The 25378-nt window shown below is 33.6% G+C and overlaps 1 protein-coding gene across 1 annotated transcript in view; it reads left to right on the top strand.

Annotated features, from left to right (window-relative positions):
* Nucleotides 1-470: 470 nt before the first annotated feature.
* The window catches only part of LOC149775982 (uncharacterized), a 60777-nt gene continuing 35869 nt past the window's right edge, over nucleotides 471-25378 (top strand). The window contains exons 1-5 of the mRNA XM_089941101.1: nucleotides 471-587; nucleotides 17359-17427; nucleotides 20806-20903; nucleotides 21642-21743; nucleotides 24537-24644. Coding sequence (XP_089797227.1) covers nucleotides 511-587; nucleotides 17359-17427; nucleotides 20806-20903; nucleotides 21642-21743; nucleotides 24537-24644 — 454 coding nt within the window. The 5' untranslated portion in view covers nucleotides 471-510. The remainder of the gene's footprint in view (nucleotides 588-17358; nucleotides 17428-20805; nucleotides 20904-21641; nucleotides 21744-24536; nucleotides 24645-25378) is intronic.

Genomic DNA, 25378 nt, shown 5'->3' with positions numbered 1-25378 from the left:
TTCTGTATCATAAAGACAAACAAAACTAATCGCACATGACAGAACTTCCAAGATTACGTTTGTCTTTTGTCGAATGTATTGGAGTCGCATGGTATATGTCTAGTTTTTTCAAGGGAGTTCATTATTTGTAGTGTTTCATATCAAAACGTTCCCATTGGTCATGTTGTATGACAAAGGAGGGACGCTGAAGGTCAGAAAAATAATACTATTAAATATTTTGTGTAGCAGCAGTTGACAAAGATAAGATGCACCCTGGTCGCATATAGGAGCACATTTGCATAAACCTGTATTATAATTTATCTCTAATTTGGCACAATTGTTTTACATTACGACATTATTTTCCCATCAGATGCCTCGATTACCTTAAATGGAAACATTTGCTGCTCAAATTATGGCGAAGAGGAAAATATATTTTTTCCCAATATATAAACACTAAATTTCCGCCATAACATCAAAGATAGGATGGTTTCTAAATAGAAACTCTCCGTATCTGCATTTAGAAAACGCACCATGGATTGGAAAGTGTTGATTTCCATTACGCTGCTGTTGCTCCTTTTCATTGTGCCTGAAAGCAAGTCATGGAGCGGGTATGTTCATTCATTTTTTTATTTCTATTTTCCAAATTTTTGTATATAAAATCTGTATTTAATAATGCTAAGTTCAAAATACGCCGAATAGGTTGAATTGCAGTGAGGTGTATCAGGACGTTGGCGAGATGAGAATGATTTCGCACATCATATAAAACGATCTTTCGCCCACAAGTTCGTGCTACCTGCTGATGTCATTCAGTTATTTGAAAGGTATTGGAATTCTTATGAAGAAATAGGAAATGGTGAAAGTAATTAACTTAAGATGTCTGAGTCGATGAAGAAAGGAAAGACGTGCTAAAATGCAATATATTTTTAATACCTGAAAATGAATGGAGAGACAGACAACGAATAATCAAGCCAATGCTGAAAGAAAGAAATGAAGAAAGTACAGACATTAAGTTGAAGAGAGGAATTACTGAGGACTGATATAGTTGTTTCCCATATGTTTTCTTTCTGTTTTTTTTGTGTGGGGATATTTTCATTGACACCATTTAATAAGGATAAATATATTATTTGGTTTACTGAAACATGTTTACAGTTCTAAATCTTTGTTTCTGTTTCTTGTTTTCTTGGTTTATGTTAACTTCTGTTTGAGTCAGAACGATAACACGAGCTCGGACGATTCTTGCGACTGACATTTTCCAAACTCATTTTATAACATTGCATTTGAATATGAAATAATGTGCTCTCTTAAATACGAATTCATTGATAGCACGTAGATTTAAACTGTCTTTAATTCTTGAGTATTTTACCTTTCTAAAAGCAATTCAAAATCTCTAAGCAATGTATGGTTTGGCTTGTATTTTACTGTGCTTCTCTTACTTGAATATTTAAACACAGATAAATCGAACTACTTTAATTTAATTATGAAAGTTAGTACAATCACCCATTGCAGTCTTTCTACTTTGTGTTATCTAGCTTAATACACTCTTACTTAATATGTAAATACAGATAAATCGAGCTACTTTAATGTAAGTTAATACAATCACCCATTGCAGTCTTTCTACCTTGTGTTATCTAGCTTAAAACACTCTTACTTAATATGTAAACACAGATAAAACGAACTACTTTAATGTAATTATGAAAGGTAATATAATCACCCATTGCAGTCTTTCTACTTTGTGTTATCTAGCTTAATACACTCTTACTTAATATGTAAACACAGATAAATCGAACAACTTTAATGTAATTATGAAAGTTAATACAATCATCCATTGCAGTCATTCTACCTTGTGTTATCTAGCTTAATACACTCTTATTCTCAATCATAATTCTGTAATCGCACATAGTTACATAAAAGTTCAATAGAAAAAGTACGGGCAAAAGAGAGCTGTCAATAAGTACCTATAAGATAAAAGTTTAATGAGTATACACAAGGTTCATCAAAGTAATACAATGTGAAGATCACAGATACCTTAGTATCCAATACACACAGGAAATGGTATACTCCTGAGTGGCTTTCTAAGCAAGAAACAGTTATTGATATCACATGTTTTTGCCTAGTTAAAGCCAGACCGGCCGATTTACGTGGTAAACGGTTGAAGCGTTTCAAAGGTCTCTAATATTTGTCGATGATATCTTTTTGTTTCTATTTAGAGGACTGTTATTGGAAATATTAAAATTATACAAGAACTTGTCTTTTTATTATTTAATAATAGAAATCGCATTTATGTACATTTACGTCCAAATACTTTCGCAGAGTTCATGGCGCTACAATGTCCCTATGTCAAAGTGACATCATTAGATAGCGTCACATTGTATTGATTATGTCAGATGGACGTAGTGAGTAAACATTAGTTTACAAACGAAGACTACCTTATAGACGTTTGAGTACAGCGAATATTGCACGAATTTCAAATGATTATTTAATTGTTAACATTACATTTGAGAAATGTAACGTTATGATAATATTATGAAATGTTTTCTTTTCATCTTTTAAGTTAATATTCGGAATATTGGTTATATCTGTTATATAAGTCCTGAAAAAAATGTGAATATTGGAAAAAAATTTAATACTTTAAGGTTTTTCGATGGTATTATAATTTTTGTTAGATATATATGTTTTTTTCAACGGAATGCCTAATTAAAGATGTCATATTCCTTTCTTTACAATATCAGTTCACGTTTGAGATAGCATCTTCTAATTTCGTTTTAATAGTCGTTGCTACTACAACAAATTGAAACTCTCCGAAATATATTTGAATTTTTTTGGCTGAAACACAGCGGGAAACTCGAAAATTAAGAGAACAAAGTCATTGACGCATCAAATAAAAATTCTTGAATTCATTCATTAAAATGTTTCAAAAAAAAGTAAACTTATGAGCACCAGTACGTCCTAATTCGGTTTGAATCATCAACACTTCCTTGTTTATCATTTGTAGGGAAATGCCGTGTTTTACAATATTTCCTCGTCCAAATAGGTTCTTCTTAAAGTAGTTTAGAAATGTTATGCGTTGTTAGGCTCGAATAAACAGTAACACGGACAGAGTGAAAACTAAAAGCTTTTTAAAATATAACAAACAATTTATTTTCCTGGAAAATTCTGTAAAAATGAAAAAAGAAGAAGAACTTATGGTTTCAAGAATCAAATCCAAAAATAATTTAAGAATAATCAACAAATTAAATTACAAACGTCCTAGTAATACATGTTCTAATAGTTTCAAATTCGAATCCTGATGTAAAATCCAAGATGGATGACGATAACGTATGCTGTAGTCAGCAATGTGCTTATCTACACTTCCTTGTAGAAATACAAATAATGGCACTCTGGTATTGGAAATCCAAATTAAACTTGTAAACAATGTATTTCCAAAATCTATGTGAGCACTCTTCAAATAGTTCCAGAGAATAAAGAATAAATCCTTTTGAAATCCAAATGATCTGAAGATAATTAACTCAAAATCTGGCTACAACAAATTAATTTGACATCAGTGTGAAAAACCCAAAATTGAGAAATCTCTCTCTATACATCTCTTTGAAAACTAACAAATGCGTAGTTATGGGAAAACCAGAATTGCGAAATCAAAAGCGGGAACTCACGTGATCGTGTTTATATCACGTACACATAATATGGCCTTGATTAGACCAATGATTTTATGCCCAGAATAAAAATAATTAAAAAATGTTTACTTCTTAACCCACGTAGTGCCATTATAACCTTGGAAACAACCAATCATTTTAAAATTAAAAAGAGCTGTGTTAACTAATTTTGAATCAATGTCAGAATTTAGTTCAACACCTGAGGTTTATAAACTAACCGTCAAGGTCAAACAATTTTCTGAAAAAGTATCATCGCTAGTGAAACATTTACATTATAATAGAATAAAAAAATTTAAAACTGACACACAATTAAATTACAAATAAATATGATTAAATCAGATATATGTTACACCTTCCCTCATATAAAAGAAAGATTTATATGATAAAGCTTTCTTTTTACCATAGATTAATACATAAGTTTCAAGAAAAACATAAGAAGTACTCTTATGAATTACAAAAAGTGTATATGAAATAATCCACTTCTATACACGGGAAAGTGCATCTGCTATAACATTATCTTTTCTTTTGATGTGCCTGATGTCAAGATTATATTCCTGTGACAACAAACACTACCTTAGTAGTCTTTGATTTTAATTTTTCATCTTGCCGATGAAAGTAAGGGGGTTGTGGTCACTAAATACAACAATCGAGGAAGGAGCTGAACTAAGGTAAACCTCAAAATGTTGTAATGCCAGTATCAAAGCCTAACATTTCTTCTCGATTGTTGAATAATTTCTTTCGTGCTTAATTAGTTTCCTAAAAAAGTAGCACACAAATGATCAATACCAATTTCATCTTCTTGAATCAAAACTGCTCCAACAATAACATCACTTGCATCAGCAGACAGTGGTAAAGATTGGCTAAAATTTGGAGCTGTGTGAACTAGCGCGCTTTTAAGTAGGCTTTCAGCTTGTCAAAAGCCTCCTGACATTTTTCAGTCCAAAGGAATTTGTTTTTCTTACTCAATAAATGTCTCAGGGGTTCAGCAATGTTAAAAAAAATTGGAACAAAAGTTTCAATAGTATCCGACCATACCAAAAAATCGCATCTGTTGCTTTTTATTAACTGGCACGGGAAATTCAGATATAGCCTTGACCTTAGCATCTATAGGTTTAACTTGTCAATGTCCAACAATATGTCCTAGAAAAGATACACTAGCACGGCAGAACTCACTTTTAGATAAATTAATGGTCAAACATGCATCTGTGAGTCTGCCAAAAAGTTTCCGAATTGTTGCTAAATGTTCGTTCCAGTTGTCGTTGTAGATGATGACATCATCGATGTAAGCATCACAATTATTTAGATCAGAGGTAATCATATTCATGAGGCGTTGAAATCTACTTGGCGACCCTTTCATCCCATACGGCATTACTTTATATTGATAAAGTCCATCTGGAGTCACGAATGCCGAAATTTCCTTTGCTCTTTCCGTTAGTGGAATCTGCCAAAAATCCTTTCAGAAGGTCAGATTTTGTGGCATTCTTGACATTCCCAGTTTTATCAATACAGTCATCGATTCTTGGTAAAGGGAATGAATCTGTTTTTGTCACACCATTCATCTTCCTATAATCAGTACACATACGGAAAGTTTTATCTGGTTTTGGAACAAGTATGCATGGTGAACTCCAGTCACTTTTACTGGGCTCTACAAAATCATTCTCCAGTAAATATTGAATTTACTTTTACAAGTATTCCTGTTTGAGGGGGCTCATCCTGTACGGGTGTTGTTTGACATGTTTGGAATTTACAATTTCAGCGTCATTGAAAATGTTGGTTGTCCTTGTAGGAACATCTGGAAATAAGTGCTCATATTCAAATAATAACTTTTAAAGTTCATTTCTTTCCTGCTCTTGCAAATGTGAAAGTTTCTGGTCCAGATCTTTCATAATGTCTGAATTCCGATGATTTGTCACTCCAATATCAGTAGAATCTAATTATATTCCTTCACTTAAATCTTCAGTGAGTGAGACAGGTACAACTAAATTTATTGCATGTTTAACTTGGGTATCTCTTTCAATATACCATTTTAGCATGTTAATGTGACAAAGTTGTTTTTGTTTACGCCTCCCAGGAGTATTTATGATGCAATTTAAGTCAGTTATTTTCCTGTCAACTGTGTAGTGACCATAACACTTGGCCTGAAGAGGATTTTGCGGTATTGGCAAGAGAGCCAAGACTCGATCACCAGGCTGAAAACTCCTTTCCTTCGAGTTTGTATGATATTTTGACTTCATTTTGGATTGAGCAGAGTGCAGATTTGTTCTTGCGACATCACAAGCCTTCGACAACTTGTATTTAAAATTAGATACATAATCAGGAATATTAATCTCAGAATCTTCATTAGAAAGAAGTTTTTCTTTCAATATCTTCAATGGTCTACACCCAGCGTGTCCAAAAACCAGCTCAAAAAGACTGAAACCTAAAGATTCTTGAAATGATTCCCTAACTGCAAACAGTAGTAAATAAATGACTTCATCCTAATCTTTACCCCTATCAAAACAGTATGATCGAATCATATTTTTTAAAGTCTGATGGAATCTTCCTAATGCAACGTTGCTCTCTGTGTGATAGGCAGAAGATTTAAATTGTTGAGTGCCTGATTCGTACATAACTTACTGGAAAATTCCAGACATGGAATTTTAGCCATGATCAGACTTTGCGGACTTAGGAAGGCCGAACTGAGTAAAATAACTTTATCAAAGCTTTTACTATTGTTGTAGATTTTAGATTCCTCAAGGGAATTGTTTCTGGAAACCTTGTTGATGCACACATAATGGTCAACATGTATTGGTTACCTGTTCTGTGGTAAGGGACCAACTTAATCTACCATAATTCTACTGAATGGTTCGTCAAAGGCTGGAATAGGTTGTAGATGAGTCTTGGGAATTTGCTGAATTGGTTTTCTTACCATTTGACAGGTATGACAAGATCTACAGCATTTACTAACATCAATTTTGATTTTTGGCCAGTAGAAGTGAGTTAAGAGCTTTCTTTGCCATAGCTCTGTAACTGAAGAAGCTGTAAATACATCAGGGAATTGTTTTTTAATTGGATTGAATTTCTGATCCAAGCAAGGCTTGTCAGTTACAACTGGATTAACCACAACCTTGTCTCCAGCTAGGTCGTTGCCTAGTAATAAATGAATGCCCTCAACGGGCAAAACAGAGACCATTCCAACTGTCACGTGTCCTGAAACTAAGTGTGATGACAAATTTACACAATGGAGAGGAACATCAACAAAGCCGCACTCTACTCCCTGAATAAGAACACTCTTATTAGAAGAAGACTTCTCATAAAAAGGCAAAGTACCCGACAATAAAACACTCTGAGAAGTTCCTGTGTCCCATACAATTTTAATAGGGATAGGATTGGCCGAATCACCCAAGAGTGATATAGAACCCTTCGATATGAATGGTTCATAATTCTCCATAATCAAATCAGACTGTAAGACCCAACAAATGTATTGCTTTCAATACATGACCGTGACCTTGACCTCTTAGAAATAAGAGCATTTAGAATAGATCTGTGTTGATTCTGATGCCTATTTTTCAATTTGTAGCAATCAGAAATAATCTGTCCTTTTTTCTTGCAATAGGGACACGTAAGAAGAGATAAGGGTCTTCAATCACGCTTCTCCGAAGTTTGATTTTTAGAAGTTGTGCCAGTTTGAGTTTTAGAAGGGCTTATATTAGGCTGAAATACTTTTCTGCCAAAAGGCTGTTGAGTAGAAGTCTTATTTGCAAAAGGAACTTTATGAGATAAAGAATACTCATCAGCAGCAGGAGCAGCATTTTCCAAGGTTTCAGTCTGATGCTCATCAACATAAGACTTGATGTCACTATGGACACAGTTCTTGAAATCTTCAAGTAATACAAGTTGTTTGAGACTTTCATAATCTCGTTCAACTTTCTTGGCTAAGCACCATATATCAAATAACTGCTCTTTTTCTCCAGCAAATTTGACATGAGTTTGTCCAGATTCTTTTCTATAGTTTCTGAATATTTGCCTATAAGCTTCAGGTACTAACTCATAACCCCTTAGAATGCATTCTTTAACCACATCATAGTCACCACTTTGGTGAACTGACAGTACATTACAAATACCACTGGCTTTACCAGTGAGTACACATTGTAATAACTGAGTCCAATGCTCCCTTGTCCATTTCAAATTTTCAGCAACTTTTTCAAAACGAATAAAATATTTGTCTACTTCTCTTTCTCTGAAAGGGGGTACTAACCTAATGTTCTTTGCAAGATCATGACTTAAATTTAAATTTGAAGTATGAATGTGAGTCTGATACAGACCAAATGACTGAAACCAAAGCACTTTTATCCAAAACATTCTTTTCTACCAAATACTGAAGCAAAATATTTCTTATTTCCAGTTTCGTTTAGGAAGCCTTTAGTTCAGAAAGATCGTATTTTCTGGCAAGTTGAATCAAATCATCTTTTTTTGAAAAGATTTAATTGTTCCTGGGTAGGATTTGAAAGAAAGATTTCTACTTTTGATGCCATTTTAGAAAAAGCTTGTCGATCTCACTAAAGATTTCAAAAACTAACATTAACATTAGGTTAGTGACCCCTTTCGGAGAAAGAGAAGTAGACAAATATTTTATTCGTTTTGAAAAACTTTTTTATTTGAAAAGCATAAATGCTTCTTTGCTGGAAAATGTTGAAATGTTTAAATATGCACAGTGGGATATGGCTGTGTTGATTATTCATATATATATATATATATATATATATATATATATATATATATATATATATATATATATATATATATATATATATATATATATATATATATATATATATATATATATATATATCCTGGATTGTATATGATATGTAGATGTGTTGGTGGATATTAATTAGTGTAAAGTTTTACCTAATAGATCACGAATAAAAATAATACAATTTTTAAGTATACCGCTCCGGTGGCCTAGTGGTTAGAACGTCCGCCTCGGAAGCGGGAGGTCGTGGGTTCGATCCCCGGCCGAGTCATACCAAAGACAAATGTTACTAACTACTATCAGCTGCCTCGCTAGGCGCTCAGCATTAAGAGGTTAGTATTAGGACTGGTCGGCCTGGTGTCATCATAATGTGACTGGGTGGGACATCATACGGCATGATGTCCCAGTGCTAAATATCACTATAAGCTGCCACTCTGCAGACATCGTAACTCCAATTCCATCTTGTATTTTAATTTTACTTCCTTTATTTTTGTGTCATTAATAATAATAATAATAATAATAATAATAATAATAATAAAATAATCATCAAGGATTTACAATATCTAAACTGTGAGAAAAATCTTTAATTTTCCGCAAGTTGCTACTACTATAAAACAGCCTTTCATGAAATAATAATAATAATCATAGTAATGATAATAATAATAATAATAATAATAATAATAATAATAATAATAATAAAATAATAATAATTAATAAAAACTTGCGGACAATTAAAGATTTTTCTCACAGTTTAGATATTGATGATCCTTTCTCAATTATCACTGTTTTAAAGTCACGATATTTAGGTCAGCAAAATAAAATTGACTTTTGTTCCCATGCATCTGTTTTAAAGATGTGGACTAAGTCCTCCTGCATATCCCTCTTTATGTCCCCCCCCCCCCATGATGCAGTGCATCTCCAACACCATTTAAGATACAACTTGAAACCTTGGAATCTGATTGCGGAGTAGTATTCAGATGCGCACAGTGGTTTCAATATTTTGATTATAATTTTGGGATGGGACCAATGTCTCGGATGGTTATTTTATTTGTATCTACATCTTTGAAGTATATTATTTATAGGTTGCTGCATTTGTATGGGAAAATATGAACGAGTTTTTCGGATGGATATACTACACGACCTTGGGAGTGCAGTATATCCATCCGACAAAACGAGTTTATATTTACCGATACAAATGCAGTAACCTTTTTATATGCTCATTTTCTTATTCTACCTAACACTTAACTATATAAACAATAATGTACTACAAGAAGTACAGTTACTGAATGTATGCTATATTCCAAATTAAATACACAAGCGCAAATTAACCAGTACACAACAACAACATCATTAATGCACACATAACTAAGCCCAGAAAAAAATGAACTTAGTCACGCGCTAGACATTACTTTCGAAAAAAAATGGCGTTTTGATTTACATAAAATTAAAATTTAAAGTCATATTGTGAATGAATGTGCATTGCGATAACTTTTCTATTTAGTCTGGAATGAATAGATTTTTGTTTTGTTTTTGTCGATTCTACTAAATTTTGTGATAATGACTGGATTTGTCTGTGTCAGTTCTACATGAAGTACATCTGATTTTAGCAGCAAGGGAGCAGCGTGTTGACGTCTGCAAGTGTTTCTGTTCCGTCACTGAATGTTTGAAATCATAATAAGGGAAAAATATGTCTTTCAATTGTAATTATCAAGGAGACGATATGGTATATAATGTTTATTTCATTTAGAACACAGTAAGGTGGATGCAAATGCACTTGGAATGTTGTCGAAATTACAGTACAATTTCAAAATGTGTAATCAAGCTATAAAACACATAACATGGCTCATGTGAATCGGATTTGCAGAACTAAGAAAATACATTTTGAAGTAATTCAGGACGTAAAACTGTAAGAATATGTTTGTCATTCTTATTTCCAGCTAAAGAAGACAGGTTTATGCCTTGTCAATTGCATTTGTAGGGACACAGCAATTGTTTTACCTCTCTGGCGTCTATTGCTAGCCTAAATGCGAAACATTGTATCAAGAAAGTTAACGCGGAATGTGGCAAAGCAGCTGGTATCGGGCAGCCCACCAAACATCTGCTTTAGTTCATTCAGGAACAAATATAATCAACCTAAACTTAAAGCGTCTACTACATGAGTGTACGTAATTTGTTTACAAAGTAGTTCCTAATACACTCTGGTGCACATATGTCGTGCGCGTGAGTGCAGTACAAGTACGCTTGAGTGCAATATCGTAAAATATTGCCCGATTCTGACAATGTAAAGTTAACGGAGACAAAAATGAGCATATAATAAGTGGAAATCTTAAAGTTGGTTTGAGTCATCTTCAAGGGCAAGTGTATGACATAAGCACTGAAAATATGTGATTTTTCAGTGGTTATGCCCATATATTTTCATTTTGGATGCGCTGTCCTGTGTCACTACTCGGAAACTTCCTAGTCAATAACCATATATGTGCCTGAAGGACATGACACATAATTTATACAATGGTACATCAAATACAAATAGTAGACAATGTCAAATACGGTTTAAGCTTACCCCTGAGTCATACTTTAAAAACTTTTGAGATCCAACCCTTGTAACCACATATTGGTTTAAGGACATGAGAGTAAATCATACACGTTTCCAGTACAGACCATAGACCATGAGAATAGTGACTTGCTCTTGTGTCATCATTAAGAAGCCGTTGATGTCCCCAACCTAGAACTAAATATAGGTTTGAAGTACACTAGGAAACAAAGTTACATCCATGTCACACACCGAAGTTCGATTGGGCCCTAATGTTTGGAAATCTGACCCTGGGGTCATAATCTTTAAAGTTGTTAAAATCTCCATATTATTACAATATATATATGATTAGCAGCACTATATGAAAAAAGACAAAAACAAATTTGTAATAATGATACATAGTCCCCTGCATCAGGCCATAATCTTAGCTGCATAGTTTGGAAGTTGTTGTTGTTATAGGGTTTCACGCCATTTTCAGCTACCGGCAAGCTTTCTCACATATCCACATTTGCCGAGCCCGAGACTCGAACCCACGTAGACAGAGGTGAGATGGCAGTGATCCGTGACGGAGAGCGCTTTAGACCACTCGGCCACTCGGGGCCTCTAGTTTGGAAGTATAATGATATGAATAGTCATTCCTTTAAGTAATTCTAATCTATGTCATGTACTTCACTGTGGATTTAACATTATTTAATGTTTAGACAAGCAGCAATCCAATGAGAAAACTGTACAAGTGACGCTGTGCACATGCTTCTTGAAGACACTGTGTAACCAGTGTTAGTTGATGCTTGTGTAATTTCGTCCAAAATCGTCCAAATGTATTCCATTTTGGAGGGTTTACCTAAACTAACCTATTAAGTGGATGATGCTTTGTAAATGCAAAGATCGGAACGAGAGAATGTGTTCTTGAAGGTGAATGTACTAAGATGAGATTATATTTAGTGTACTGTTTGTCACTGAATTTTATTAATTTGGTTGAAATTGGTAAACGTCTACATATATATGTAAGACAAAGGTGTAAAAGTTTCCACTTTGTTCGCATTGGAAGGTCAGAGGTGGAATTCAATGGATTTGCTTGGCTGTAACATTTTAATACATTTGGTACATTTTGATGAAACGTTATCCAGTTACACACTATGGTGAGGCTGGCAGGTTTGGCTCTTAGGTCAAGCGAATTGGTGGCGTAGTGGGCACGTGATGGGCATATAATCTGTATTCTTGTTGCGTCTTCAAGATCAATGTTGTAGAATTAGAGAGGGATTCTTTATATACTTTTGCCATCAGCCAATGCAACACTAATGTTAAATAGTGGGTGATATAAGCTCCTGCAACTTAACCACCTTTGTCGTGAATTTGTCATCAATTTTCTGTGCAGGTAACAATGACAATATAGGGTTAATGTATTAAAAGGAAGATCATTCAGAAATGTTTTTTATGGAAGATTTATTTCTTCAAATATTCTTCCATTAATTTCACAATCACACAAATATTGGGGCCTGAGAACTCTTCACATGAACACTGATATGAAATAGGCTCAGAACATGAGCAGCGTTCCAACTCCTGAAGCTTCATATAAACTGAGACATGACACAGCTTTACTCAAAATGTATTTTTTATTTATTGTTTGTCCTGAATGGACTTAGGACGTGACAAAAGTCTAGTTTCCATTACAGTCGTTAAACATTCAAGGAGTTAATTTAGATAAGTTCCATTTTTGACTGCTTTCATAGGAACTATTAAAACTGTATAGCAGCCAGGTAGAAAACGTTCTTCAAAATTATTTCATTTAATGTTGCCAAACTTAAAAAATGTTCAATGTGGCATATTTTGGTGAATGTTGTTTCGTATCGTCTCCATAGTGGGCAAGCAACTGTGATATCAACCAGTAGAAATTTGTTTTAAGATTTTAAAAGCTATAAAGACTCTTGAAGTCAAATTTTACAAATGAAATAAATATATGTAACATTTATACAACATGCTGGATGAAGGGAGAACAAGAAAATGTCTGCTAAGTGGCCAATCGATTAATTTGGCAGGGCGAAGGGGCACAGTGGCTTCTATTTTCAAATTTGAAATGTGTTTTCTATTACCATCAAGCCATTTAATTCTTTTCAACTAATATAATTAAGTGCTATATGATTATTTTCCCACAAAATAGAGAGAGAGTTTCTTAAAGCTATATGCAAGTCGGATATTTGTTGTTTATGGGTCAAACTCTTCCAGCCCCAATCCCATTGAAAATTATAGGGGCGGTCCTTAAGTTTAATGCAACAAGGGGAAAAATCTCTAAACCATGTTTAACATGCAGATTATTATTCTGTTTGTACTGTTATTTCAATCTAGTAAGCCATAATTTGTTCCTTTAAAGATGTTTCGTTTACCCCTTGATACTTCCCTTTATTTTGTTTTAGAAAAGAGTAACAGTTACGACCTGTTCACAATATTTCCCGATAGAATATCATGTCATTAAGCTAGCGGTATATGGAATCTACTTTATACATCTATGTCGGTCTATCCATCAGTCTTGCTTCATTAAGTTAGCGGTATATGGAATCTACTTTATACACCTATGTCGGTCTATCCATCAGTCTTGCTTCATTAAGTTAGCGGTATATGGAATCTACTTTATACATCTATGTCGGTCTATCCATCAGTCTTGCTTCATTAAGTTAGCGGTATATGGAATCTACTTTATACATCTATGTCGGTCTATCCATCAGTCTTGCTTCATTAAGTTAGCGGTATATGGAATCTACTTTATACATCTATGTCGGTCTATCCATGAGTCTTGCTTCATCATTCTAAACTCCTATACAGCTTCACTTATTAACATGAAACTTGAACACCCGATGTATTTTGTATTTGTGAAGAGAGAGAGAGAGAGAGAGAGAGAGACACACAGACAAACAGACAGACGGACAGAGACAGAGAGAGATGTTATTAAGTGAACTTTCAATCTTAACCACTTTTAGATTTGTCACGTAATCATATTAGCTAAGTCAAGCTCTATTTTTAGACCCTTACGTATGTCGAACGTTGACCTGCTTTAAAGACGATTTTTAGCCTTATTAGACTGAACACAAGCTTAGCATCAATTTTGTTTTATAGATCTGGAATCAAAGGAGGAAAATGGGATAAAAAAACGACACAAGCCCCTTTTAAACTAATCCACGATTGTTATTCAATTAGGACAACTATGTTATTTTTTGAGAAAACAGCTCAAGCATGTATTTCAATAGATACATAACAAGTATACACTGGTGAAAGTACAGATTGTAATGTTTTTGTAAACCAAAATTCCAATTTTCTAGTTTTGTTGTGTCTATTGAAGAGGTGCAACCATCTCATCTCGAGGGACCTCAGCTCCTCTGCCTGTCTCCCTTCCTTTCATTTACTCCAACCCTTTTTATTGCTACGTTCAGCTCATTCTACTTTCAGTATTTCATAAACATTCAGATAGATCAAATTTATTTCAATGTTACCAATGTTTTCTGTGCTCACGAAACCTCTAGGAACCAATGGTTGTACCAATGGTTTTACCAATGGTTGTACCAACGAAAAGCATTTCAGTGAACTCTGTTGATTTTTTTGAGTACATAAAATCGACTTGATAGCATAAAGGCAACGCTTTTGTTCACGTTTGCTCAGCTAGTACAAATTTTGTTGTTCTTAACCCTCTCAGAGACCGCTCCGGTGGCCTAGTGGTTAGAGCGTCCTCCTTGGATGCGAAAGGTCCAGGGTTCTATCCCAGCCGAGTCATACCGAAGACTTCTAAAAATGGTACTAACAGCTGACTCGCTTTCGCTCAATATTAAGAGGTCAATGTTAGGACTGGTCGGCCTGGTGTCAGGATAATGTGACTGGGTGGGACATCATGCTACATGACTCAGCCGGGGTTCGAACCCACGACTTACCGCATCCGGGGCAAATGATCTAACCACTAAGCCACCGAAACGGTCCTCAGAAGAATGTAGAGAATACAATCAGGAAAAGTAGTCTTATGTTTACAATTCTTTCCAATATATATGCAGGGTAGATCGGGATAGCTGTAATTGAATTTTCCAGTCAATCATTCGCTATTATCAATAAAAGTAAAGACTGTGAGACAGTTTCTCTATTCCATTATTAACTCGTTTGTTTTTATTGGCTGCTGTATCCATTATATATTTCAATCGTTTGCTGCCGTTCTTTCTGCTGCATTTTCAATTATCGTTCGTTTTCCTGTTTAGAGTGTTAGTGTACATATTTTTATGCCGCATGCTGAGGGCAACATCTCCACTGTATGTGCAAGTATCAACTTCTTCAACAATGAAATTATAAACGTCTTATGTTCCCCATTCGATTCATTTCCTGAATAAATAGCCTAGACAACGTTGGTATCGAAGTTACCTTCGCTGCATCTTTCATGGTGATTTTTCATACTAAATGTATAACCTTTTGCAGTTCCTCTTATTAATATAGTAAGATTTAAATATCACACTAGTATGGCATGCAGTCGAGGATATCTTTTCTAAGTCTCTAACAATCCAGTAGCAAGAAAAGTAGTTTAATATAATTACTGTAGGTGACCAAATTAAAACCTATATCACAACAGCTAAATACTTTCTACCCTCGAGAATGCCTAAGTTCAGCCACTGTGAAGGTATGGCGAATTTTCAAACAGAATTGTTATATGTTATCACCTCCATTCAAGGTGTTAAATTCCACAATTAGGCCTAGCTAATCGCTTATCTTTAGAAAACTATCTAGTCCTATTGCAGATAAAAGATGGATGCATTATGATTATTATAAATATTCCAATGTTGCCATTCCGTTTACGAGTATGCTAGAATGAGCGCAATTTACGGCGCTACAACCGGTTGCTGTCAGATACCCAGGACAGTGGAGACCTGATTCTAATCATATTATTTACAAACTACAAAAATGTTAACAGTCGGCATTATGATATTGATTGAACGATCAAAATTCCTGTTTCATAGTCTTGTCTATACTGGCTTAAGTATTGTTTTACAAATTAATGTTTACAACAAACTTTTTCAAACTTCTTGGCATAATGTTTCTTTATTTTAAAGATCTGAGGCTATATCATCGTCCACATTCGGCTACACTTGTTTTCCTTATTGCCATTCCAAATATGAAAGCTAAGGCAAGTGTTACGACTCGATCATCTTAAAACAATAAAAGTTTACTAAAATTCAATAAAACGTGTATTTTCCTGGAAACAAATTGAAAATTCGAAAAAGACTTTCCGTATTGAGATTTAAATTCCAAATAATCCAAAACAATTTATTACGACTCCAGAAGCATCCAATGTCCAAATATAATTCTAGTAGGTTTTGACTGTCTTGATGTATCACAATCATATAATCTAGAATGTCTTTGAATTGACCTCCAATAAACCCAAAGTGGTTTTTCAGTCCAAAAACACAGTGGCCACTTTGTAATTCCAATAAATATTTCGAATACAATTACTTCAAAACACAATTAAAAAAATATTTCATAAACCGATATTAAAACAGGAATGAAGACTACATTTACATCTTCTATATATATACATAAAATGTAAACTCACCTATGAAGCAGAAGAATCTCCCTGATGTGGGTCATTTCTAATGGAAAATTCAATATACGAGTAAACAAGATCACTTCCAGAACCTTCTAAACTCGTAAACAAATTGAAATTCAAGTGAACATCTTTGAAACAATTACACGAGTCAGGTAGGCCAAACGTCTACACTTAGTCATGGGACAAAGGTATGCACAATATAAATTAAATACAAATAACAGCAAGTTCAAAAGAATTGTTTCAAACATTTTAAACATTGTACCTGCTGTAATTCACACTTTTAATATTAAATTCTTCTGAAGTACGTTAATAGTGAGAGAAATGATTACTGCACAAGAGTTGCGTGGTTATGTTTGTGGAAATGCATTAATCTGGAAAGATTGAAATGCAAATTAAATGGACTAGTACAAAATGCCATATACAGACTATTGTTTCTTTGGTATGTCATCTGTAGAATTAATTGGGTATATGTTAAATTGAGTTTCCGAGCATATTCAACCTCTTCTTATTGTCGACGATGTAGCAGACAGGAAGAATAGCATTGGTGTCCAATATACTGAAGGTTAAGTTGTTGATTTCAAAAACTGCAATTTTGCAGGCTGTACTCAAAATCTCGTCGAGATTCATATATTTAAAAAAAAAAACAACTTAAAATACCATTTTATATTATCATTAATCAGACAGTATTTCTTACGGACGTATATTAAGGAATGAAACGAAAGCCACAGCAGTTGTGAGAGAATAAAAACGTATAATTTGGTTGCAGTTGTTATATACTTGAGCATTTATTGCAAATTTAAAGACATATATGCATTTCGAATGCAGTTTATTAGAATTTTCATATTTCTGTACGAAGCATTGTTCGCTTTAAAGTCTTTAACTTCTTTATAAACTACAGACACGCTTGCTGGTATACGAAAACACGTAAATGGTTGGAACGCTACTGCGCAAAAGAAGTTTGGTTTTGGTAAGTATTACTGTTTAGTTATGCACACCAAGTTACAAACCCTTCCCCTACCATATCTACCTATTATTTTTACATCAATGCAACTTGTATCCAGGAACGATGAATAAGTGATAGAGCAAATGTAGGGAAAACCTCATTGATGAAGGTTCTAATTCTTATGATCTTAGCTTTGGCCCGAAAACCTATTCCGCGTCATGTCAGGGTTACCAGAGCGGTAGAACTCGTCAATTATGTTCAAATACTATTGTATTTGTGATAAACTGATAGTCCCTGAAGAATTAATTGAAAGGTGACGACGTGCTTTATAATTTTCTATTTATTTATGAGTTACATTTCACTGTTTGAAATGTCATTTGGGAAATCACGTGTCCGCCTCTTACTATATCAAACTTTAAACTTTAATAAACTACGCATAATTAAAACTCTAAATATATTGAACCACCATAATTCATTAAAAAAGCATGACATTTTTGCCTATTGAAAATGATCATCTGTCAATGAATAAAGCCTATAGAAAACAAGTTAATAATCAATAAATTCAACACAACATATATGAAGAAATCATAAGAATGGGCGTAAAGTATATAAGGCAACTATGTTAAGCCTTGGTCATTTGATTAATTTTTACATTCATTACTAATGTATAAGACCTTTTTGGTAAACAAAATATTGAAATCTAGGTGAATGAGAATACGATTTATATAAGAAATTAGACTTATCTCATCTCACTATCACATATGCTAAATCGTATGTGTCGTATTAATCTATTCTACTGTAATTATCGTCTGCAGACTAACTCTACGCTTTATTGATAAAAATAAAGTTCTCAGCCATAAACGATTTTTCATTTTCATACATCCCTTCATATTGCAATGTGTTATTAGCATTATTAATTTATGATTTCTTTATGATATATCTGCGACTGGCTACATCAATTATTTTGCCCAGCTAATGTAAAGTTCAAAATGATTCTGCTATCAGTGGCTTGCATTACGTGCCGTTTTCAGTACTTCACATATCAATTAAAGTTGCAAAAAAGAACCAACAAATAAACTAAACCTGACAAATCTCTTATTTTTCTGTTTATATTGAAAGGCAAAAATTATCAAAACAAAGAATCGTTACAATGTTTCCATATAGGGGAACGTAGGTGGATTGCAAACGAGGAGAAGCGTTTTACAACTATGCTTTAATAGCTTATTTCGTCTATATCCTGTGTTTTAAAAAAATCTTTAGTTGACAATATTTACGTAATATACATTTAGCCACTGAGCCAAGATTCTATGACATTGTAATAGCAGAATGTGGGTTACCTTAAAATTTTAGAGTTGCTTTAAAATATTTATCTCACCTCTGCTGTACCAGCCACCGATGGGTAACTCTTGTAGATCTACAAACTGGGGACGGGCTAGTGATGTTACCTGCGCGTGTTACGACTGTGCATTTTACTAAGACGACATAACCTTTTGAATGTTTCATTGACCTTGGCTAAATTCTGTGATTTCATGTTTATTTCGCAAGCACTGTTCATACTAGAACCATTAAACTTCATAGCTGTACGAGTTCCTGTTAGGATTTTCAACAAGAAGAGGTCGCTATGTCCTATATTTCACCGGCTAACGTAAAGTGTTTTGTGGTCAGGTCAATATAGATATTAATCTGCTACATACAGACCATCCTATATAGAATCCTAAAACTGGTGGGGGGAGGTGCATTTTGATGAGCGTTAGATCCTCCTCACAAAATTAAGCCAGTTTGGCTCGTAATTCACGTTACACTGACTTTGGTTTAATTTTGTTTTTTTAAGTTTATTTCTCAACACAATTCGTGCTTGAGTCATGATACCGATTGTTCTGAAAGTCTCTGCCTCACCATGACAACAAAAGTAAATCATCCCGTGAGGGTTCGGCATCCTATATATATAATATTCTAACTTGAAACACGAAATTTGGTGACGTGATACTTTTGATAAGTATTACACTAATTTGCTGCAGCTGAGTTGGTGATTGAGCCCAACATCTGTAATTTCCACTGTTTATCTATCTATCTATCTTTCTTTCTTTCTCTGTCTGTCAGTCTGTCTATCTGTCTCCTTCTCTCTCTCTCATATATATATATATATATATATATATATATATAACAAAGTATGCTTCAATCTGTAAATTTGAAAAAGACTGACACCGTCATTTATGCAACTATCTGGGTGTATTATGCCCTCTTTAGGATTACAAATAAAATATGTTACCTGTAATTAGAATTTGGCGCCATATATATATATATATATATATATATATATATATATATATATATATATATATATATATATAATAACTCATTACGCATATCATAATGCTTGTTTCTTGCTTGAGTGAGGTGTTAAGGAGAAAAAATTATAGTCTGTGTTTGTATCGGCTGAGTATAGCAAATATTTGGAATTATTGAAAATAATATTTTTTTAGTGTTTTATGCCTCTGTCACATAATGAACGATTGGAGTGCTACTGATGAAGAACATAGATAACACTCGAAACAAAATTAAGATGATTTAGTTAAATGATTATGATGAATTAAACAGTACTGCATAATTGTAAAATAAACAACTAATAACTGCAGTTAAAACGGTTTTAAATGTGATTGGCTGTTCCTAAAGTTCTTAACAACACGTTTTGTTTCACAGAACTCCTATTCTATACAAACGAAGAAAGAGGAAAAATACATTACCTCCCAAAAGCATAATTCCAAATTGTGGGATGTTACAACACTTTTACTCCATATTACTCAAAATGCTAAAAGAAATAACGAACTTGCATACCTTAATCGGGCCGTGTTAAATGTCCAGGTATTTACGAATAACAATATTGACCGTACATGTGAATGCCAGATTTTTACCTTGCATAGCATTTATTTACAAGACCCTTTATCATGTATCATGAAGCGCACGAGCTTTTTGCCTGGTGAGAACTATCACTGTCAAGGACTTATGACTGATATGAGATTGTATTCTAAATACAACTTTGAGTAATACGTTTATACCTAAGTCGACTTCAGATAATACATTTTCAGGTCTTTATTATATTGAAAATTAAATCCTATTTAATGTATCAATAAAGTAAGTGAATAATTCTAAGTCAGTTTGTGACAGTCTTGATTTCCCTGTAACAAGGGCCAACAATTTGCAAATCTGTTTACTTTCTTCACAATTGTTGCATCCAAGACCAAGGGGTGCTGATAAATACCAAATGCTTTGCAAAAATGAACAATGTATTTTTTAAACGAAGATTTGCTATAAAACGACTTCAATTTATGCCGATGGGTTTAAATTTTCGAGAATTAAAATTGCCGTTTTTCATCAATTTCATTTTTCTACTATTTTTGCAAGGTGTGATCAATATGCCTTGCGCGAGCGACAGCAGCCCTATTATATCCAAGACTGTTGCTTAGGATGGAGGCACAATGGTGACCAGAACTGCAATATTGGTATGCGTAGCCTTGTATTTGAGATTTGATGAAATCTATTTTGAAAATGAGCAAACATATTTTAACTCGGGGCGTTTTGTTAAATAGTGAAGTTACTTTTCAACTTTTCTGTTTTTGTCCATCTTTGATACTTAAGCTATTAAACGTGATGGCTTGCGAGTTATGGAACTAATGAAATACCGACTAAAATAATACTGAAATACCATATCCAAAATTTAATAGTCGGCTTCTTCTAATGTCAAAATTATAATTTTACGACCTCGAACGAATATAATTATTGTATTTTCTTGTACTTAGTATGCTATGTTAAATATTTGTCACTGAATATACAATTATCAACTATAACAACAACAAAATATAAAAGAAAAACATGTACCAAAAGTTTGCTTTGCATTGCTTTTCATGGATTATCTTCTATTTTGAATTTAAATGCAAAAGGCACATTCCTTTTTATTATCGTTATTTCGTACATAAACGTCATGTACTATTGAACTATACGTTAGTTTTGAACGCAAAAAAAATTGCTACTTGTTATGACCTGCGTATAGGTGAGGCATTTGATGCATTATTTATAAACTTCCTATGTTTTACTTCAGAAATTTGTTTTTATTTATCAATCTGAAAATATACAAGACATTGTGGGTTTTTAAAGTTGACTTTTATTGTTATTGCAACTGTTTACGTTCCTACACATGATCTAAACAGATTTTGTAACACCATTCATTTTCATTTCTTTAGCTATATGTAAACCAGATTGTAAGCACGGTGGAAAGTGTGTAGAACCTAATAAGTGCGACTGTCCAATCGGACATACTGGACGTTTTACGGCCTGTGACAGATGTAAGTACATAAGAATGCATTTGCTTAAAATATTCCTATTTGTCGTCCATGCATTTCTTTCTTTATTGTCCACTTAGTTTGGAGACCCACTTCAAACGCAAATGTTTGCCACTGGTTTCTTCTCTCTATGTATGGTTACAATGAAACTACGTCACAGGTCCCAAACGCATTTGTCTTAGATATTAATGTTTGAAATAAGTGTTTACTTAAAAGACCTTCAATAATTACTACGAAATAAATAGAGAACGTTAAACAAGTTTGACGGCCTTATAAACTGTTTTTTTTTTGTTGTATGTCTACATAATCTGAAAAAATCTTAATTATTTGCTGTTTAGTTTTAAAAAAAACTTGTTGCCTCGTTGTTTTGTTAACTGTTCCGGGATGAATTATAATAGCAACAGCCGATCGATAGATCAATCCATTGGCAATATATTGGATTAGACGTAACGATGTTATAACCATATCTATCACGGCTACGTTCGCTTTTGCGGTTTGCATTATCATCGCCAATGATGGTAACAAATCTGTCGTATATATTGAACACTAATTAGTTGATGTTTAAAGACACATACATCAATTAGAGTTCATTTGCTATTAAGCACACCTATCAAATTCCGATATCTGTGTGTCAGATCAGTTCGAGGGACAATTATGTTATCTTTTATGACAAACCTTTGTCAAAGAAGAAAACAGATTGTCACGCTAATGAAACGGAGCAAATATATCGAAGTCAGATGAAAATATTTAGTGTGTGGCTATTAAGGTTTCGTGGTGGCTCCATAGTAAGTGGGCAGAGTTGTACATGTGCTTTGTAAAATTAATGCAGTTTTCTACTCTGAATCACGGCCTATTCGAAACTACTTTTAAATATAAATGGAATTGATTATTTATTGTTTCCACTATTTTTCTTTGCAGTCCTTTTGATCCAGAAATAATTCCCATCTCCATGGATATCATATAAAGAACAGCTTATGTGTGGTGTATCTTGTTTTTGCTTATGATAGAAAAGTTTGACGAAGAACTAGATGAAGTTGCAAATGTGTCACATGTCTTTAGCCTTAACGTTTATCTAAAAACGGCAATGCTGATGTGAATAATATATAAGAATATACATGGCCTCATTGCCTTTATCTAAATTGTATCGTTTCGAGACGATAGGACGCATCGGCCATCGATTAAAAAGCCAAGTATCTGTCATTATATATGCTGACCCGATTTCATCTTTGATAAATCTAATTGAAATAGTATATAACTTCAATTTGTGAACTGAGTTGGTGAATTCAGTAAAAATCCCTTAGTGAGCTTCTAATTTTGAAACATTTCATAGCGAATTATTGTACTTATGGCGTGACTTTTTGAACTCCGCACTATAGTGAAATTTGTATTCGTATTTGAAATTTAGGACACCAATAATTTTTTGTTTCTCCTAGTGTTAAATATGCACACACAATTTGAATTGTTCAGACGCCAGGAGGTATTGAAAAGAGGATTTGTTTCGTAAAGAGTTCTTATTAATATTTTCCATATGCAGGGTAAGATTGGAAAAATAGAATCCGTGTATTCTCAATTCTTAAATTAGCAATTTTTCGTCATGGTAGATGATTAAACTTTGACTTAATGCTATTGCATACGGACAAGAATGTAATGAAAAGCGAATCATGAACGTTAGACTAAGTCTCAGTATCAACAAACGATAATGGCTCTGGCAATTTGTGAAAATCGCCATTGCCTCTTTATACTTTCATCCCTCTAAAGATGGATTCGTTATCTCAGGCCATTCTCGTTGAGATATCATGTTTCTTTGTCTGCAGTAATAAAAGTGCCGAATGAAAAAAAGTGTAATTTTTACATCAAAATTTAAAGATCTAATCCCGAGAGGAAAACGATAGAAAATAGGTTGTTTTAATAAAATATAATTATGCACAAGACTGAAATTATAATCGAACCTGGCAGACTAGATCAATTGTGGCAACTGTAGACATTCACTAGCGTGGATGTCTTTGCCATATTAATATACCTCGTACAATGGCACTGACGTATCAAAATAACACCAATTTTTTTTTTTATTATGGGAAAAAACCCAGACTATGAATCATTTTATCTTAATCGCAAAATGGAATAAAATATCCCACACGCTTTAGAAAACACTTTTTTATATTCTTCTAATCAAGTTTTCAAATATAATCCAAGTACATCTTTGATTATTCTTTACCTAATTTGTTTAAACAATTAAATTGAATGGTATATACATATTTGCTATTTAAATGAATCTGAATATTTTTCTCTTTTTTCAAAGTCGATTGGATTTTTAAATAAGGATGTTATTTGATTGATTTATGCTCTGTAGCAGATAGGGAACGTATAATTTAGCAAAGTCTGTATTTTCATCTTTGAAGAAATATAATTTATTGATTTGTGGTTCTATTAAAGTTATAATATAAATATTGACACATTCAGAAGGGATTTAATATACAGATCTCATTACAACACTCAAATCGCTAAAATGTATCACTGAGAAAAATACATGCTTAAAGGTTATAGCTATGCAATCGCTGGATGCTCAATGGTTTTGCTACAGAGAACAATTTCTTTTTGTTGCCAACCTCCTGCCTCCACTGCAAAATACCCATTCTCCCAAAATATACTTTTGGTGCTGAGTTTCCCCGTTACAAAAAGCGAAGGTGAAACATCATCTAAAGTTAATCTGCATACAAATGCTCCCAGTAGCGTCTCTAACCCCACCACCACTGACCGGAGACAGCATACTGATATCAGCTTTCGTTACAATTTCAGTGGAATGCTCGCATCTGTTACCATGCTACCCAGGAACATGCCGATTTCCGGATGGGTGTGATTGTGATAAAGGATTCATCGGGAGTCAACAAAATGCATGTTTAGCAAGTAAACTAGCTGCTAATTTCCTTTTATGGATCACATTCATATCTATAATCTGTAAAATATACGCATAGACGTAGGCATGTAAACAGATGCACATTTGGATACGTTTGGGATCGTACGCATATACATGGTTATGTATGTATGTATGTATGTATGTATGTATGTATGTATGTATGTATGCATGTATGTATGCGTGTCTGTGTGTATGTATGTATGCAAACATGTATGTATGCATGCATGTATGTATGTATGTATGTATGATTGTCTTTTTCTATCTCTCCATCTATCTAGAAACATACGAAGTAATGAAAGAGGAAACTGTTTGTTTGTATCCGATGTTTATTGGTGAAAAATAATAATTAGACAAACGTAATATTCTCACTTGAGCTGAAGTTGTTATTTCCTAGAACTTTGGACAAGTACAATCAAACCTTAGTGCTTTAAGTTGAATGTAAACGAGACATTGTCCTTAAAGATCTACGCCGTTAATTCGAGATAATCCATTAATATATCGTCTTGCAGTTAGGTTACCATTAAAGAGTGTCTACGTTAACAGTAAGTGCGACAACTTAAAGTATAATGTAAAAAGCGTTTGTTAAACCTATCTCATATCCTCAAAATTGAATTACAAATGAAAATATATAAATGAAAGGTACTTACTTCATTACCGTCTTCTTCTTCAATTCAAACAACACCGCCAGGACTATTATTATTATTATTATTAATAATATTGTTAT

This window comes from Sinohyriopsis cumingii, chromosome 18, assembly GCF_028554795.1.
Source record: "Sinohyriopsis cumingii isolate HCF-2022 chromosome 18, ASM2855479v2, whole genome shotgun sequence".
NCBI classification, from domain to species: Eukaryota; Metazoa; Mollusca; class Bivalvia; order Unionida; family Unionidae; genus Sinohyriopsis; species Sinohyriopsis cumingii.
The sequence above is the reverse complement of the archived record's forward strand: the minus strand, read 5'-3'. Positions and strand labels throughout refer to the sequence as shown.